Source organism: Elgaria multicarinata, chromosome 5 (genome assembly GCF_023053635.1).
Source record: "Elgaria multicarinata webbii isolate HBS135686 ecotype San Diego chromosome 5, rElgMul1.1.pri, whole genome shotgun sequence".
Lineage (NCBI taxonomy): Eukaryota > Metazoa > Chordata > Lepidosauria > Squamata > Anguidae > Elgaria > Elgaria multicarinata.
In genome coordinates, this window is record NC_086175.1 from 53,631,405 (window position 1) to 53,650,264 (window position 18,860).

Consider the following 18,860-nt stretch of genomic DNA (forward strand, 5'->3'; position numbering starts at 1 on the left):
AATATTCCCCTTGAATCTTCTAGTTCCTAGCTACCATCAATCTTGCTGCAGTCAGCAAATTCGTTATCAATTCCTTAATTTCTTTTTTACATTTTAAATCTTCAAATAGTGACAGTAATGCAACCTTTGGCGTTCGTTCTATCTTCATTCCCACAATTTCTTCAATCTCCAAAAACACCATCTTCCACAATTTTTGTACATATTTGCATTCCCACCACATATGTAAATACGTTCCTTTTCCCCCACATCCTCTCCAACAATTTGCTGAATGCTGATTATTTATCTTATTTAATCTAACCAGGGTTAGGTACCACCTCCATAATTTCATTCTAAAATCACAGTGTCTTGACTATTTTTTTTAACGATATGAACTCGCTCCCCTTTTCTTGTGTGTGTACACACACAGTGTTCTTGAGTGTCGAAGATGCTTGCTTGCAAGCAACATATGTTTTACCAAAACCAAATTGCAAATGCTTATAGCTGTTTCCTTCTAGACTGGTCAGATGAATTAGTAACTTGAGTACAAGGTTTGCAGAGCCAACTAAGAGGCTGCATGGATTACTATTGTGCTTTAAGCCAAATCAGCATAAGGCCGGATGCATTATGGACTTTTAAGCAAATCCACAAATGAATGGGTGTGTAATGATATATTTTTCTGGAGACTGAAACTTGATGATTTGGTGCTTTACCATGTTATAAAACCCTTTTTTTTTTAGAAAGCATCAGCTGAAGCAAGGAGGCAAACTGAAGAATCAAGGGAGGAGGAAGAGTGCATTTCCTCTACAGCAAGATCTGATGAAAGGAGCTGCAATTTGAGGTAAGCAATTTTCTTTCTGTGTGCAAGGAGAGAAGTCTCAATATTAAACCTGTAACTTCTGTTACCAGAGTAGAGAAGTACTGCAGAAGTGGGGTTCTTCGTGAAACATGAAAATAATTCGCAAATATTTCTTGCATATACATGAGAGCTATTTAAAAGCACTAGAGGGTTTCATATTAATAAGCAGATAGTGTTTTATTTCAGGCTTAAAACAAAGTATATAAATAGTACATGTCCAAGATTAATGTTACTCGATATCAAGCCTCATTAATTTCATTGGGAATTGAAACACATGCTTGAAATCATTGGCTTTTAAAAGAAAGAGGGGCATATGTTACTCTTTTGTGCAGTAAAGTAGTTATTTCCGCTGCCTCATACGAAAGCTGCTTCAAATAAACGTTGAGAAATATAACTGGGTTTCGATGTAATGCTGAACTGCTGCTAGTTGGAAACAGTGTGGCCTCACTGTCCTTGTGGCCACATCGAAAGAGGAGGGGGTTGTTCAGATGCTTGAAATTCCCCCACTAACTAAACCCAATCATATTTCACAATTACCGCCTAGTCACAGATACCCTTTCCTAGGGACGGTATTTTAGAGGGTCGTGGTGGAGCAACTGCAGGCACTCTTGGAGGATACGGATTATCTAAACCCATTCCAGTCCGGGTTTCGACTTGCTTATGGGACCAAGTCAGCCTCGGTTGCCCTGATAAATTACCTTTATCGGGAAAGGGACAGGGGGAGCGCAACGCTGTTAATTCTGCTGAATCTCTTGCGTTTGATGCCATCAACCATGGTATCGTCCTGGACTCTGTGGGCTAAGTATTGAAGGCACTATATTACAGTGGTTCTGGTCTTACCTGCAGGGTCAGTTTCATTCCATAGCAATTAAGCTATGGGGTTTTGCAGGGTACCATCTTGTCCCAAAATTGTTTAAACTCTATATGAAGCTGCAGGGAGCTGTCATTAGGGGGATTTGGAATGAAATGCCATCAATATGCTGATGACACACAGCTGTATCTCCCTGTGACATCTGAATCAGGTGAGGCTGTGCAAGTCCTGGATCAGTGCCTAGACTCAGTGGTGGGCTGGCTGAGGGGTAGTAAACTAAAGCTGACTCTTGGCAAGATGGAAGCCCTGTGGGTGAGTGGTTCCTGAGCCCGTGAGATAGGCTCATTTCCTGTTCTGAATGGGGTTGCACTCCTTCTGAAAGATCAGGTTCACAATCTGGGGTTACTCCTAGATCCATCCCCCAGCTCTATTTCTCTGTAACATCCGAATCAGGAGGGGCCGTGCACGTTCTGAACCAGGGCCTGGATACAGTTATGGCTTGGATGAGGGCTAATAGGCTGAAGCTGAATCCCAATAAGACAGAGGCCTTGTGGGTTGGTGGTTCCCAGGTCTGGGAATTGGGGTGTCTGCCTGTTCTGGATGGGATTACACTCCCTCTGAAGGAGCAGGTCCGTAGTTTGGGGGTGCTCCTGGATCTGTCTTTGTCAGTGGAGATTAGACTACGATTAGACTACTGTAACACACTCTGTGTGGGGCTTCCCATGTGTATGGTTTGGAAGCTGCAGCTTGTGCAGAACACAACAGCTAGGGTGCTCACCAGGACACCTAGCTCTGCCCACATAAAACCTGTGGTAAAAGAACTGCGCTGCTTGCCTGTTAGCTACCGAGCCAGGTACAAGGTTATGTTGTTATCCTATAAAGTCCTAAACAACTTGGGACCAGGATACCTAGCAGACCACCTTCCCTTATACACACCCAGATGACATTTCCGATTGTCAGAGGAGGTCCTGCCCATCATTCTAAGACAGAGTGTCGTCACGAAGAACCTCGACGGCGGGCCTTCTCTGTAGTGGCACCCACCCTTAGGAAAAACCGCCCTTGTGCGGTTTGGGAGGCGGAAAATATAACGTCTTTCAAACGCCTCCTGAAAACACATCTTTTTAGACAAGCTTTCCCTGGAGTATAACTTTTTCTGGGTTTGTATGATATTTTTTTAATTTTTTAAAGTTTTAAATTGACCTTTGTATACTATGGTTTTAATTGTGAACTACCCAGAGAACCTTGGCTGTTGGGCAGTATAAATATGTAATAAATAAATCACAGTCACTGCAGGTCCAAGTAGCCATTATGGCTTGGAGTGCCTTTTACCAGCTTCTACTGCTGTGCCAGGTACAGCTTCTACTGGACAGGGATAGCTTGGCCACAGTGCTCAAGGTACTAGTAACTGCAAAACTGGATTACTGCAATGAGCTCTATGTGGGTCTGGCCTTAAGGCTGGGGCTAGTGTAGAACGCAGCAGCTTGGCTGCTGTCAAGAGCTGCTCCTTTTCAGCATGCAACTGCTTTGCTGAGGGAACTGCACTGGTTACCTGTTCACTACCAAGCCAGGTTTAAGGTTTTGCTACTAGTGTATAAAGCCCTAAACAACTTGGCACCAGGATACTTGAGAGAGCGCCTCTTCCCTTATTTACCTGCTCTGGCAATGGAGATCATCTGATGGCATGCTCCCAATGGATGCACATGGATCTATGGCCTGATTGATCTCCACCCAGATATAGAGCCTTCAGTGTGGTGGCTCCCTCTCTGTGGAAGTCTTGCCTCCTTAGATCAGGGACATCAAGTTGGTGCACAATGTTAAAATAATGAAAAACAGGAGCATTAAAATACATAAGTTAAAAGGCTAAATTAAATATCTTCACACCCTTTCTAAAAGTCAAGAGAATAGCGACATCAATTCTACCTTGGCTGATTTAATCAGCCAAGAAGGGCAAGTGAAAATTATGTCTATGAACTGGCAGTTGTGTCTGAACTGGACAGGGTCACACATTACCTCTTCAGGACTACCGAATCACCGCGGAACAATCAGGAAGCATATGAAGCAGAAGCAACTTTGACTGTGTGAACCAATCCTTTGTTAAAATTATTCAAAGTTTTTTTCTCTTCTGAGTTGTTATGAACCACTTACAGCAAGAGCAAAGTACACTATATGAACCCATGATTTAGGTTAGTATTACAAATTCATAAATTAAAGAAAAGTGTAGTGCATAGTGAACCGTCGCCCTCCTCAACTCCCAACGTTCCTGATCATTGGCCATACTGGCTGAGGCTGATGGAAGTTGAAATCAAAAACATGAGAAGAACACCAAGTAGGGAAGGCTGGTCTATAATATTGCATTCAAGTTACATAGATTAATGTGATGTTGCAAGCCAATAATCTTCAACATCAACATCTCACTACCTAAGGGTGACATGGAATATTATTAAATTAATGTTTGTGAACCGCCCAGAAAGCTTCGGCTATTGGGCAGTATAAAAATGCAATAAATATGTAAATCCTGATTTATTTATTTATTTTAAAATATAGGTTGTATCCAGTGGGTGTCATTCTGCTAGTGCAAACCTTGGCTTTCATCCTTGTGAAAGTGTCAAATTCTGTACTTGGATTCTGTTTGTACAAGCTGTTCTGCAACCATTAACAGAACAACACCTTTTGTACTTTTTCCAGATGCATAATGTTGGATACAGTCCATTCTTTTATATTTTAAACAGTTGCCAAATAAATATGCAGGGTGACATACTCCTCTCTTATCTGATGTGCTAACTTAATGTGCTATGTAATACAAACATACCGATGATGACCACTTAAAAATATACTTTCTGCTTTTGATATGTCTGAGTTTCTGCATAATATCAGAAAGTTGGCAGGCATATTGGCAAAAACTAAACTCTTCTGTAAAACAAAATACTTCACATGAGATACTTTTATATAATAAAGAAGCCATAGACAGTTCGTGACTAAGGTTGAAATCCTAAACCAAGCACTCGTTAAAGCTCTTTACTAAATTATACGACTCTTTTGGAGGAACCAGTTTGCTCACAATTGTTCACACATTACACTTTCATCAGGCACTACTTGGTGGTATATATCTATTTTTGAACCACTTAAGGCGCAATCCTATCCAGATACCCATCAGCCTCTGAAGTCAGAGGCTGTTGGGCATCCAATGCAGAGCGGGGGGAGGGATCATGGAGGCAATCTTGAATTCAGAAGCTTCTGCTTCTCTGCATTTTTGCTAGATGGGTGTTTTTGCCCATCTTGCTAGGGCTCTGCAGTGGGGGAGGGAAGGAGACAGGGGAGGGCTGGTGATAGCTCATATCCTTTCTTCTACAGTTCCTTTCCCTCCTCGTTGAGGTCGCCAGCGTAGTTCTCCCCACACTTTCTCCCAGGGAGAGGTGGAGGGGAGCTCAGACTCCTGGCTCTGAGGTCAGAGCACTGTCTACAACCTCAGATCCAGGAATCCAAACTATCCTATGGCTCCCCAAATGCTGTCTAGGAGCCATAGGATTCCTCCCTTAGGCACTTTGCAGAAGATATTTTTTTCTCCCCGATGCATGATTAAAAGTGGTTTGAACCCCTAAGCTTACCAAAAACCATGATTGGTTAGGCCTCATGTTGAGTACAGCATCCATTTCTGGGCGCCCCAGTTCGAAAAGGATGCAGACAAGCTGGATGGGGTTCAGAGGTGGGCAACAAGGATGATCGGGGTCTGGAAACAATGGAAATAAATGGCCATGTTTAGCCTTAAGAAGAGAAGACTGAGGGAAGAAATGATAACACTTTTCAAGTACTTGAAAGGTTGTCACACAGAGGAGGGCCAGGATCTCTTCTCGACCATTCCTCAAGTTACAGGAAGCATTGGCGTGCGCACAGCAGGTTCAGGGGGTTCAACTGAACCCCCTAATGCGCTGCCGCCGCCATGTTTGCCCCGCCTGCACTTGAGGGAGAGAGGACAAGCGAGGCGCCGCTGCTCTGGCCCGAGCTCCTCTAAATGCAGCTCAGCCCCGCAGCTGCTCTGCAGCCTTGTTTCCCGGCTGCCCAGCCACAGGAAGTAGGAAGTCTTACAAGAGTTCCTGCGAGCCTTCCCAGCCAGCAGCCGAGATCTCGCGCGATTCAAGAGAGCGCCGAAGACCCCGGCTGCTGGCTGAGCTGCACGGCAAGGCTGCTCTGCGGGGCGGAAGCACGAGGCGCGGCGGCGGAGAACGAGTATCGAGCGGCGCGAGGGCCAGAGCTGTGGGCAGCGCGAGGAGGGAGGATGAGAAGCAGCAGCAGCACCTTACGAGCGGAGGGAGGAGCAGCGGGAGGCCAGCAGCGCTGCCAGGGAAGGTACGTGTCTATTCCCCATCCTCAGCTGCTTGGTTTTCCCCCGCCTCCCCCTCAGCAACCTCTAATAATGCCAAACCCAGATTGCTTCTCCTGCACAAGCCCCCTAGAACAAACGAAGCTCTACTCCAAGGGAGGCTTTGTGTAGGAAACGTGGGCTTTGGATTGTGCTTGTGCCCTATTGCTATCCTGGGGATGAGCACACGTTAGGAGGTTCCCACCATCTGTATCTCTCTCTTTCTCTTTAATGTAAAATGTCTTGTCTTCTGTGAGCTCAGCTTAAATACTTTCCAGAGAATAAAATCTTTGCCTATTCTTCTGTTAAGGGATCATGCTTTGGTAGAAAAATACGTCTGTTATATTTTTTTTTCAAAAGGTTGCTGGTGGCTTTCTTTAATATGTTTTGGTAATTTTCATATGTGGTAATTAGGTTCCCAATTCTGACAAATTTGGGAGAGATAAAAAGCTGTGTTTTATTTTTGTTTTTAATTTGACAAGTATTTTGGTAACTTTTCAGCATGATACTGTTTTTAATAACCACTACCACCACTAAAATGGGAGTAACTGCTGCAGCAGCTGCTGTGGTTGTGTTAATTGTGTAGGCCAGGGAATGTCTGAAAGGCACTTAAAGGAGTAGGGAAGCTCAAACAGCGCAATGGGCCAAAGTTTTTATTAAAAGTGTATATAATTGCATTTTTAAAAAAAAAGAAACAAAAGCAATGTTATAATACGCTTGCTATGCAGAAAATGGAAGAGGGCATTATTCAAGCTTGTGAGACCCTGCTTCTGATTTTCCAAAAGCATCAAGCTAATTAGGAAACAAATGACTATATAATATTTCTGGCTTTGCTTAGGAATCAAATTTTATTAAGGGTTTGGCCACGGTGGTTTGCTTTTCATTTATCCCCCCCCCCCCCCAAGAGCATAATGTGACACAAGCCAGCAAGGCCAAAATTGTTAAAAGAATAACATGGGATCTCTTCCTTGTAAAACTTGTACAGTATGTGGTGACTCTTTCAAAATACAGCTTTTTTGTACATGGTTTAGAGACAAATATTGAACATGAAATCACCAGACCAATAGACTATAAATAATTCTGTAGGAACTTAACTTGTAAGAAATCACTGTAGTTGCTTTTAAACAATTTCAAAATATGTTTTGGGGTTCTGTTTTTGTTTTTTTCTTCTTCAGACTGTGCAAAGACTGAAAGCTAAGTTTGCATTTCTAAAATGTTGACTTATTCTGCAAGAGTTCTTAGTAACTTCTTGAGTGTGGTAGATCTTGGAAGATGTCAATTCTTTGCTTGTAATGTTATCCTGTAGCTAGGGTGTTTGGCAGAGATGTTCAAAAATGAAAATATTTTAGAACATGGTTTAGTTAGAGAAATCATTTTCTTACTTCAAGAATCCTGCTGATTTAACTGTACAGCAATGAGGATGATCAGGGGTCTGGAAACAAAGCCCTATGAGGAGAGACTGAAAGAACTGTTTAGGCTTGAGAAGAGAAGGCTGAAGGGAGATATGATAACATTCTTCAAGGACTTGAAAGGTTGTCACACAGAGGAGGGCCAGGATCTCTTCTCAATCCTCCCAAACTGCAGGACACGGAATAACGGGCTCAAGTTATAGGAAGCCAGATTCCAGCTGGACATTAGGAAAAACTTCCTGACTATTAGAGCAGTACGACAATGGAACCAGTTACTTAGGGAGGTCATAGGCTCTCCCACACTAGAGACCTTCAAGAGGCAGCTGGACAACCATCTGTCAGGTATGCTATAAGATAGATTCCTACATTGAACAAGGGGTTGGACTTGATGACCTTAGAGGCCCCGTCCAACTCTTACTATTCTATGATTCTAATTTTAGTACTTTTTGAACCACTTACTTTCTCTTGATTTCAGAATAGCAGGGCATCTGTCATTCTTTTCAGCCAATTTTCTTTAATCAATTATCATTTTTTCAAAGGATGTGATCTCTGCATTAAACTGGATGTGCAGTATCTGGCAAAAGTCATGCTCTCCTCTGCTGTTCTGGTGTGCCCTGACACAGAGCCCTCAGCTATTCTAGCCTGTACTACTGCAGACTCCTCAAACTATTTCGACTACTCTTGCAGATTCCCCAACTGTTCTGGCCTGCCCTATCACAGACCCTGTGACTATTCTTGCCTGCCCTAAGACAAGTGTTGGATTCAATGTGTTTATATTTTGAATTTTTCAAGTATTTAAAAATGCAAGCTGTATATATCTACTATCAAGGTTCTCTCCATTTGCCAAATGTGGACTTGCTTGGTGTTGAAATCTGCACCCAATGAGTTAAAATACACTTGATCTTTGAACCACAACAAGCCTGATCAAGAAACCTGAATCTGTTTTAGTAACTTTGGATTAGGTCATTATCTGATTAAATTTAAAGATGGTGAAAATTGACTATCTTTATATATGCCTGGTTATCACTACAGCAAAAAAATATTATTCAGAGTCTCTATTTTAAAATGTGTATTTTTAAAGTACAAATTACTTGTTAATTAAAAAAAATCCAGTTTACTTCAGTTTTCGTTTGTTCGATGAATGAAAAAAAGTCCTTTATTACTGTATGTTCAATCAATGTTTACCTTAAAAAAAGTATCCCTGGCCGAACCCCCTAATGAAATGTGCTCCGCACGCCTATGACAGGAAGCCAGATTCCAGCTGAACATCAAGAAAAATGTCCTGACTTTTAGAGCAGTATGACAATGTATCCAATTACCTAGGGAGGTAGTGGGCTCTCCTACACTAGATGCATTCAAGAATCAGATGGACAGCCATCTGTCAGGTATGCTTTATTGTGGATTCCTGCATTCAGCAAGGGGTTGGACCTGATGGCCTTACAGGCCCCTTCCAGCTCTTCTATTCTTTTTCGTTTTGCTTGTAATGATACCGTCACGTTTACTTGTACCACAAATATGCACACATCTTTAATTCCTGTAATGATTTTTATGCTCTTAAAGTCTGACAGCAGGGAACCTAACAGTGAATGCCTACTGTGAAAAGATTTTTTTTCAAGCCTTGTGAATATAGTACAGTAGAGCCACCATTTCCTGCATTACACATATTGGGTTTTTTCTGTCACGCTATGGCCTCTGGTCAAACAGGTTTTGTTTGTGTACAAGATAGCTTTCATTGTTCTTTTTGACCAAACCCAAAATGTGTGTGGGTGTAGTTTGCATAGTAGTGAGATACTTTCTACTTCCACCAAAACTCGACACAGTACAGATCAGGCCTGTAATAATATATTTTTGCAGGTTTAAAACCTATGTAATATAATTGTTTTTGACACTGGAATAAAAGATGCTTCTTTTGAAGCACAGAATAGCACATTTATGGGATTCCCCCCCCTTTTTTTTTGGAAGGGAGTAAAAAAAGAAGATGAAGCTTTGAAGTCTGCAACCTTTTCTCCCCAAGGTCGAGAATTTCAGTGATGTAACGTATAAATACAAGCTGAGCCTTCTGCCATTGGGGTTAAAGTTGACAGCGCTTGTATGAACTTGTCAGTCACATGAAAAGGCAAAAACAAGCCAGCTGTTGTGAGGCATGGATTTGAAAACCATCTGTATGACAGTCAGGGAGGCAGAGGCTAGAGACGAATCCATTCTCTCTGACTGGCTGGGATGCATTTGCAAGGATGCAGCCCTCCCGAATCCAAACTGAATAGAGGGTAATATTTATAAATTCTGGTAAGTTAATGCAATTCAGTTTTGTGGTAGCACTGGGATATATAAACCACCCTATGGACTAGAATTGCTGTAAGTTCAACCTTGATTTGCTTTTGTGGTGGTACTCATTTGTCAAAGATTCCTTTTGTTCCTCTCGAAATCCTGACCACAATTATGTGCGGGTAAATCCCACTGAAATCAAGGGAACTTATCTTTATATAACCGTGGGCAGGACTGCAGCCCTTCTCTTTACGTGCAAGATGTGTTTGCATATCCCTGCCTGCAGAAACGGCTCCAAAATATTGGAGTGGGTGAGGCATTTCATGATAAGAGTATTTATGTTTGAATGTAGCTTACGGTTTCTCTTATTTGCATTTGTTTGTTTTTCAATGCAACTCCTTTATTCCAGCAAGCTGCGTTGGTCTGTGTGTGCTGCTCGTAGCTGCTTTTGTTTTCGCAGCATAATGCACACTGGAATTAGATGCCACTGCTTTTCAGCAACGTTTGCTTTCTGGGTTGAGGATGGCAGGGTGTTTATCCCTCCTTTTTGTGCCTGCAAGCCTGGCTTTCGCTGTTGGGTGATGTGAGAGTTCTGTGCTTGCAGCTTTCCGCGCAGAATTGCCACTGTGAGGCAGGTTCAGATGGACGTTGGTATTTATTTTTCTGAAGCATCTGCAAATGTGAGGCTATTAGATTGCTGACACAGTGGCTGGCGATTCTGAAATCAGTGGGTGAGTAAAAACAACAACAACAAAGTCTGAATGAAAAATTGATACTGAAAGGTGTGGTTGTTTTGTTAAGTGATAAAAAATAGGTCAAGGGGTGGTAGAAATATGAATGGATTTATTTTTGCTCCCTGTTCATTAGTCCCAGGAGAAGTAGGTTTCAGTAAAAGACACACATTTATGGTTTCCCTCTAGTACTATGTTATTTACTTGTGTGCAGTTACTGTTATTTTTTATTGTTGTCATTTAAAAACATGTTTAATGAACCACTGCCAGTGCTTTTGCATGCAAAACAAGGGGGGTAAATCACACATGCGTGCACACACACACACACACACACACACATCTTTTTTTAATATAATGGGAAGAAGGAAATGCAAATGATTTTTCCAAAAAGCTTTTTCATGTGACATTCCATTGCCAGCAATGCAAAGTATTCCTTTCTTTTGTCCCTATCGTGGTTGTCATTTATAGAATGTGATTCGACTCCTTTAAGTGGGTTGCCTTTTTGCAGCTGGCTTGAAATCTACAGCAAGAGTATGGCATGTATTTATATAGCTTAGTTCACTGGAATAAAATCCTTTGCAGGATATTCCTTTAAGGAAGTAATAAGGAAACAAGTCATTTGCCACAAATATTGACTTTACCGCTGAATATTCACAGCAAAATTAAGACATTTGTGTTGGTGGTTGGGTTGTTGTTGTTATTTTTATTGAAGCAAGGAATTTATTCATCCTGCAAGAAATCTCCTTTTAATCACAGTTGCATTCAGATTACTGACATAATAGCTGTGCATGCAAGTGGAGAACTGATGAGAGATTTTAATGAAACGGATTTGATTAACTGACAGCCTGATCAATGGATATTTATTCAGAAATAGTTCCACTGAATTCACTTGGACCAACTCCAAGGAACTATGTACATGACTTCAGTTTTTGCACACTTTCTTGGGCATAAATCCCTTTGAACTTGGTGAAACCTATTTTTAAATGGATTTGGCTGTCAGATTGGTAATGTATACCATTATTACCATACATTGCAAGGATAAAGATACTTCCTTATGTACAGGACTGTTAACTGGTTCTGCTGGTTCTGATACTATTTTACTGAATGATGTTGTATTGTTTTACTCTTTTAACTGCATATATAACCTTGAAAGCTTGTGCAGAAGAGGTACACACACATTGTCGAAATAAATAATTGCTTCTTGAATTTGAGTGACATTTTTAGTGCAGTTAACTGTGGGTAGCAATTAAGGTTGTTTTTTTATGACACTAATGATAGCTGCCTTGTGGCTTTATAGTGGTATTCCAGCCAATCAGCAATTTTCATGGTCTTGGAAAGCAGAATATATTTTATATGGATACTGTAGTATGTAAACCTCATAACGTATTTGGATTGGCCAGTATTTTAGATACCTGCCTATCTGCATTAGGGAGTCTTCTGAAGTGCCTTCTCACACCCACGATGTCCTAAAACACTTTTGTTTGCTTTTTTGTAAGCATTTGCTTCTATCTCTATATCAAACATTGTTTGTAACCCATGACTTCGGGGTGCTATTCTTTGGAAAGGGGGAGAACTCTTACTCCAGCTGAGATGAATGTGCCATTTAGTAAGGCTTGCCTGTTCAAATCATCATCATGAGGTTGTCATCAGCAAGGCTCAGAAATACATTTCTGTGCTGTCTTTGTTGTATATGCATCATTCTCTGCCTCATATTGTTATAGTATTTATAGATCCACCACATTGTCTTAAGCAGACTTCATAATCATATCTGCTTTATAGATTATAATGTACACAACTCACTTAGGATTATATGCATTAGCTAGATTCATGAGGATGTTCTTTGTTACTTGTTATGAGCATCCTTTTTCTACAGAGATATATAGTGTGGGTTTGATGAAGTCTGAGGCTTGTTGGCTAAAAAGAACCCCATCACCTGAAGTTGAAGCCAAAAATCCCTGGTTTTGCAAGGAGCAGAGCTGTTTGATTGGGTGGGAAGAAAAGCTTTGTCATAGAATCATAGAATAGTAGAGTTGGAAGGGGCCTATAAGGCCATCGAGTCCAACGGCCTGCTCAATACAGGAATCCACCTTAAATCCATACTAGTGAACTCATTAGGCCCTTGGACTTGAAATTGTCATGGGAGCATTATTAAAGGGCCCTTTGCAATGTCTGTAGGGGAGAGCAGACATCATTTCCCTGGGCCTGGTATAAACTTGTAACATAGCTAGGATGCATCCTCAAAAAGAGAACAGTGATTTGCATTACATTTGCATATGTTAATATATAGGTGTAGATGCAAACTTAGAAATGCTATCATTTAAATAGAAATGAAGTACATTTCACCATAACCCTGTGTCCTGCTTGACAGTGTACCCACTGATGTAAAAAACTTAGGGACTCCTGATAATGGATATACATGGCTGACAAATGTCCCTTAGATACTATTCCTTGTCCGCAGGGCTCAAGCATAATTTTGGGGGCTTCCCAGTACAAGCTTGTGAAGCAGCCTCGTTCCCCCACACTAATTTATTGATTTATTACAATATTTATAAATTGTGTTCTTGCCCAAAAGAGAACCCATGGCAATATGCAACTAAGAAAATAAAACAACTAGGAACAGAACAAGCCATTTGTAAACCGTCCAGAGAGAGGGATAAAACTTTGAAATCCATCAAAAGCCATCCTAAATTTAGCCATTTTGATGGCCTGTGTAAAGCTAAGCAAAGATGGGGTCAATATCACCTCTTTAGGAATACCACCATCCAATCCCATGCATTCAGTCCTCATGGGTCATGAAAAAGTCCTCATATTTTAATTCTGAATTACATTTTTTTAAAAAAATCTTTCTGAAATTACACCACAGGCCACACTAGGGCTTTTCTACTACTCCCCAAAGCACCACCTCCTATTTGTGTAACATAACTCTAACCTAAAGAAGAATCCTACAAGGCTTGCTGAGTATTTTGTCACTCTTTGCTTGATCCTGATAGCAGTATTAGCTTGTCAATGTTTTGATTTGTTTTTTGTTTGAATGAGACAACATGGCTGCAAACATTTTATAGGTAGATCAGAAAACTATAAAGCTTTGTTTTCTGGCCTTTTTCTTGCACAACCATTTACTTGCATATCTTTTGGGCCTGTAAATTAGCACCACTGGCTCCCACTGCCCCTGTGATCAGCGTGCTGATTATAATAGTGTTTTGACCCTTACTCTAGCTGTTCCTCCTTGCTGTTTATGTACATAGAACTTTGGAATTTATAGTTCTTGAGATGGCACACAGGGAAGCACAAACATCTGTTTCTCAAACTACAAGATATGCACAAGCACAGCCTCTCTGTTCTAGACTTGCCCTGTGCCAGCAGTTCACTTTTAAGGATGTCACTCTTTTCTCTTTCCCTCTTCCTACCCATCCAGCAGGCTCCCAGGGGACAGTCAGACTGCGCTTGCCAGAGGTCTGAACTGATCACGTGCAGAGGACTTTTGAAATAAGAGCCAAGGGCTGAAAAATGCTTACCTAAGCCTTAGGCCTTGGTATCTGAGATTCTTTAAGTGAAAGTGATGGGTGTTCAACCTGGGACCATTAATATATGCATTTTCCAAGATAGGCTTTTCCAAGATACTGATTTCTTATATTAAAGCTGTGTGTTTGTATAAGAATACTAGGGCATGTAGCTGCGTTGTTCTGTGGAAGAGTCCCTTTTGGATCAAGCACTTATAAAAACCTTTACTACTCATCCTAATTTTCCAGTGCTGAGTATTGGGTAAAGGAAAGGAAAGGAAAGGAACCTCTCGTGCAAGCACTGAGTCATTACTGACTCTTGGAGGGACGCCAGCTTTCGCTGATGTTTTCTTGGCAGGCCTTATAGCGGGGTGGTTTGCCGTTGCCTTCCCCGGCCTAAAAAACAATGGATTTCCCCTCTGTCATTACAACTGAGTTGATAGATAACCATACCTGCAAACGGAACACTGGTCCTAGCTTGCTTGCTTCTTTGCTCAGTCACAGCTGCTTCCTCCTGCAGCTAAAAAAATGTTAACAGAGGGCCCCACATCCCAGGACTTTAGATGGATACAAGGAAAGTGGATTCAACTGTGTTTGATTCACTGGCGTGGTAGTTCCTTTATGATGTATCGATTCTCGGCCTTTCTGCTTTCACGGCTATAACAAGGACTGGCTGTAGGAACTGCTTTGAGAATCATTATGGTGAGAGGCAGTATAGAAATATTGTAACTTTTAAAATGGGTGTTTGAGACTTCATAAGATATTCAGGTATGTGACTAACTGCAAATATAAATTATATAAATTTATATCCTTCAGATATTTTGGACCACAACTCCAAGGGTTGTTGACCATTGCTGACTGGAGCTGATGGGAGCTGAAGTCCAAAACATCTGAAGGGCACCAGGTTGTGGGGAGGCTGTCGTAGCCTATAGATTTCCATGTTCACCTTGCCTGGTGATGTTTCAACTATGCACCTGGATTTCTTGAAGATTCTAGCAAAAGAATTAAATATGCAGTTTTTCTGTGAATAATTGAATAGGGCAATCATTATTCAAGCAAGGCTAAACAAAATCTGGTCATCAGCTGTTGTAATTACCATGTATATTTCTGCTGCGCTAACTTAAGCGATATGAAATAAAACTACCACCATATGTAATTTTTTAAAGCAAAAACACATGTAGGAGTAAATCCTCGGATCTGTTATTTCAATGAGTGCTGCACCAGTGCAACATTCACGCTATACACTACTATGGTTTTACTGCACTTGGAACCGCTTTGAAATAGGTGCCCTAACTTTCAGGCCACATTGAAGCTACTGATCTTGCGTGTGTATAAGCCGATACCCACAAGACAAACACCCCACATTTTCTCTCCCCTTCCCCTGCCCCTAGACACACATAGAAAGGTATGGAGGAAAATGTTTTCAGATGACTTGCTGGACAGAAACACCAGCCACAAGGGTAAAAAAGTTTAAAGTGACCTTTCTATTGTGGCTATTTAAGCACCAGTCCTTGCACTGGTATTTAAATGGACTGTCATAGATTTCCCCAAGAATGCTAGGACATGTAGTATAATGAGAGCACCAAGTACAGATTCCCCTAAAACCTCCATGTAACTGAAAATGCATAACAGTGCCATCTTCTTTCTGATCAGCAGCTGTTCAGAGAGAAGAGCTTTTTCTCTCAGTGGCTGAGAGGATGGGGTCAGGAGAAGAAGTTGCAGGGCTCGATGGGGAACCCCAAGTCCTGGTGTATAGGATTCCAGCCTACATCTATTTATTATTTATTTATTTATTTATTACATTTTTATACCGCCCAATAGCCGAAGCTCTCTGGGCAGTTCACAAAAATTAAAACCACAGTAAAACACCCAACAGGTTAAAACACAATTACGAAATACAGTATAAAAAGCGCAACCAGGATAAAACCACACAGCAAAGTTGATATAGGATTAAAATACAGAGTTAAAACAGTAAAATTTAAATTTAAGTTAAAATTAAGTGTTAAAATACTGAGTGAATAAAAAGGTCTTCAGCTGGCGACGAAAGGAGTACAGTGTAGGCGCCAGGCGGACCTCTCTGGGGAGCTCGTTCCACAACCGGGGTGCCACAGCGGAGAAAGCCCTCCTCCTAGTAGCCACCTGCCTCACTTCCTTTGGCAGGGGCTCACGGAGAAGGCCCCCTGTAGATGATCTTAAGGTCCGGGTAGGTACATATGGGAGGAGGCGTTCCTTCAGATAACCTGGCCCCAAACCGTTTAGGGCTTTAAATGTTAATACCAGCACTTTGAATTGGGCCCGGACCTGGACTGGCAGCCAATGAAGTTGTAAAAGGACTGGCGTAATGTGATCTCGCCGGCCAGTCCCTGTTAATAACCTTGCTGCCCTGTTTTGCACCAGTTGAAGTTTCCGGACCGTTTTCAAAGGCAGCCCCACGTATAACGCATTGCAGTAATCCAAACGAGAGGTTATCAGAGCATGGATAACTGTAGCTAAGCTATCTCTGTCCAGATAAGGGCGCAGCTGGTATATCAGCCTGAGCTGATAAAAGGTGCTCTTTGCCACTGAGTTCACCTGTGCCTCAAGTGACAGTTCTGGATCCAAGAGCACCCCCAAACTACGGACCCGATCCTTTAGGGGGAGTGCAACCCCGTCCAGGACAGGGCAAACATCACCTCGCCGGACAGAAGAACCACCCGCTAACAGTACCTCCGTCTTGTCTGGATTGAGTTTCAGTTTATTAGCCCTCATCCAGTCCATTACCGTGCCCAGGCACTGGTTCAGAACAGCCACTGCCTCACCTGGGTTTGATGAAAAGGAAAGGTAGAGCTGGGTATCATCCGCATATTGATGACACCTCAGTCCACATCTCCGGATAACCTCCCCCAGCGGCTTCATGTATATGTTAAACAGCATAGGGGATAAGATAGAGCCCTGTGGAACCCCATGGCTTAGGTGCCACGGCACAGAGCAATAATCCCCCAGCACCACCTTCTGGAATCGGCCATCCAAGTAGGAGCGGAACCACTGCAACGCAGTACCTCCAACTCCCAGCTCAGACAACCTATCCAGAAGGATACCATGGTCGATGGTATCGAAGGCCGCTGAGAGGTCCAGGAGAACCAACAGGGTCGCACTCCCCCTGTCTCTCTCCCGACAGAGGTCATCCCACAGGGCGACCAAGGCAGTTTCCGTTCCAAAACCAGGCCTGAAGCCCGATTGAAATGGATCTAGATAATCCGTTTCATTCAAGAGTGCCTGGAGTTGTCCTGCAACCACCCGCTCAAGCACATCTCATAAGAGGAGCTCTGGCACAGCATAATTTAACTTTGTAGTGTAAACATACCCTTTGTTTTTAAAGACTATGGGCATATTCAAGATCATGATGAGCATGTGTATATTCATTGAAAATCCTAGTGCCTGTCAACAGTCTGTTACGCATTCAGCCGTGAGCCATTATGTGTTCTGCAATCAAACGAAATTAAGTAGATGTCCTATATATAAGACACTAAACTGTTAATGTCATATGTCATGCATTAGAAATAATTAAGGCAAATTAATGAACCAGAAGTATACGTATGTGGTTGGTACAGCAATATAAAAAACCAAAGTGGGGAGAGCATCCAAGTCAGGTCAGAAAAATGGAGAAACAGGTCTCAGGATGCAAGAAATGCTTTCTTTCAAAGCCCGGCGCGTTTCGGCCTGTGTTCTTTCAAAGGCCTTCCTCAGGGGGCTGCAATATTAAAAATTCATTTTATATGATTTTTGTATGCTTTTATCATTATACATGTGTACAGACCCTAGTGCTGTCATGTAATATTAAAAGTTTTATTTTAAGACGTCTAGCATGGGCCGTTGTGGCAATGTGCCTAATTAACCTTAAAATATAAATACATTTCTATGTAATGTGTTGTCCCACAATATGTAACCTAATGCATTTTTAATAATACAGCCCCCTGAGGAAGGCCTTTGAAAGAACACAGGCCAAAACACGTCAGGCTTTGAAATAAAGTATTTCTTGCATCCTGAGAACCTGTTTCTCCTTTTTTCTGTCCTGGTTTAGCGATATAGCAGTATTCAGATGTGTTCGTTATATATTCATTTATTTATACTCCTTCTTTCTTCCATTATGAAACAAAAAGGTAGCATACCTAGGGTTTCAGGTGGTCTTCCATCAAGGCAAAAGCTAGATCAGCTTACCTTGGGTAAGGGTGCTACATCATGTGCCTTCAGACTATTCCCATGTCAAATTAGATCAGTATTAAGAGGTTTTCTGCAGAGCAGGGATTAGGAGGGCGAACAATGCACAATGCTTATGTATCCATAGAGTAGATGACTGTTACTGCATGGAACAGAATTGTACAGCATTGAAAAGATTCCTTAAAAGCATCGCTGAACTAGTGGTATATTGGAGAAAAATTGTAATGATAGGAAAAGGCATTCTGCCCTGAATTACAGCAGCCCATATTTCTGGTTTCCGATACCTGAAAAACAGAATTTTAATTAGTCTTTGAAAATTGTCTCTGTGTTGCATTCCTTCGACTATTTGCCTCGCCGTTGCATTAGCTTTGCTTTCCTTGCATTTCAACTGATGGTATGTTTCACATCTTTTTCTTTCCTTCTTATCTCCCTCCCACATATTCTTCCTAAATCCTTTATCCCTCTCAGCTGCTTACTTTCTTTTAATCGGCACTCTTCTTCTGCATGCTACTGAGTTTCATTTGATTTCACATTAATATGTTTTATTATATGCAAATAGTTTTGATTATTCCCTCATTCAAGGGGGAAAATATAACCATGCCAGCATTTTGGACTTCCTTTATTGTTCTCTAACTAAAACAAACGCTGTTGTTTGGGGGTGCTTGCCTTCTCTGTTGCACAGAGTAAACTCAAAGACAGACTGATAATATTTGAACATTTGGGAATGTAGTGTTCACAACCACACGGTCAATTTG

At 41.7% G+C, this 18,860-nt stretch overlaps 1 protein-coding gene across 2 annotated transcripts in view; it reads left to right on the plus strand.

The window, feature by feature from the left end:
* Window positions 1-18,860, plus strand: part of SHROOM2 (shroom family member 2) — a 153,886-nt gene that overhangs the window by 110,139 nt on the left and 24,887 nt on the right. For both annotated transcript variants that reach the window (XM_063126365.1, XM_063126366.1), the window contains exon 5: window positions 717-817. In XM_063126365.1, the coding sequence (XP_062982435.1) occupies window positions 717-817 (101 nt within the window). The remainder of the gene's footprint in view (window positions 1-716; window positions 818-18,860) is intronic.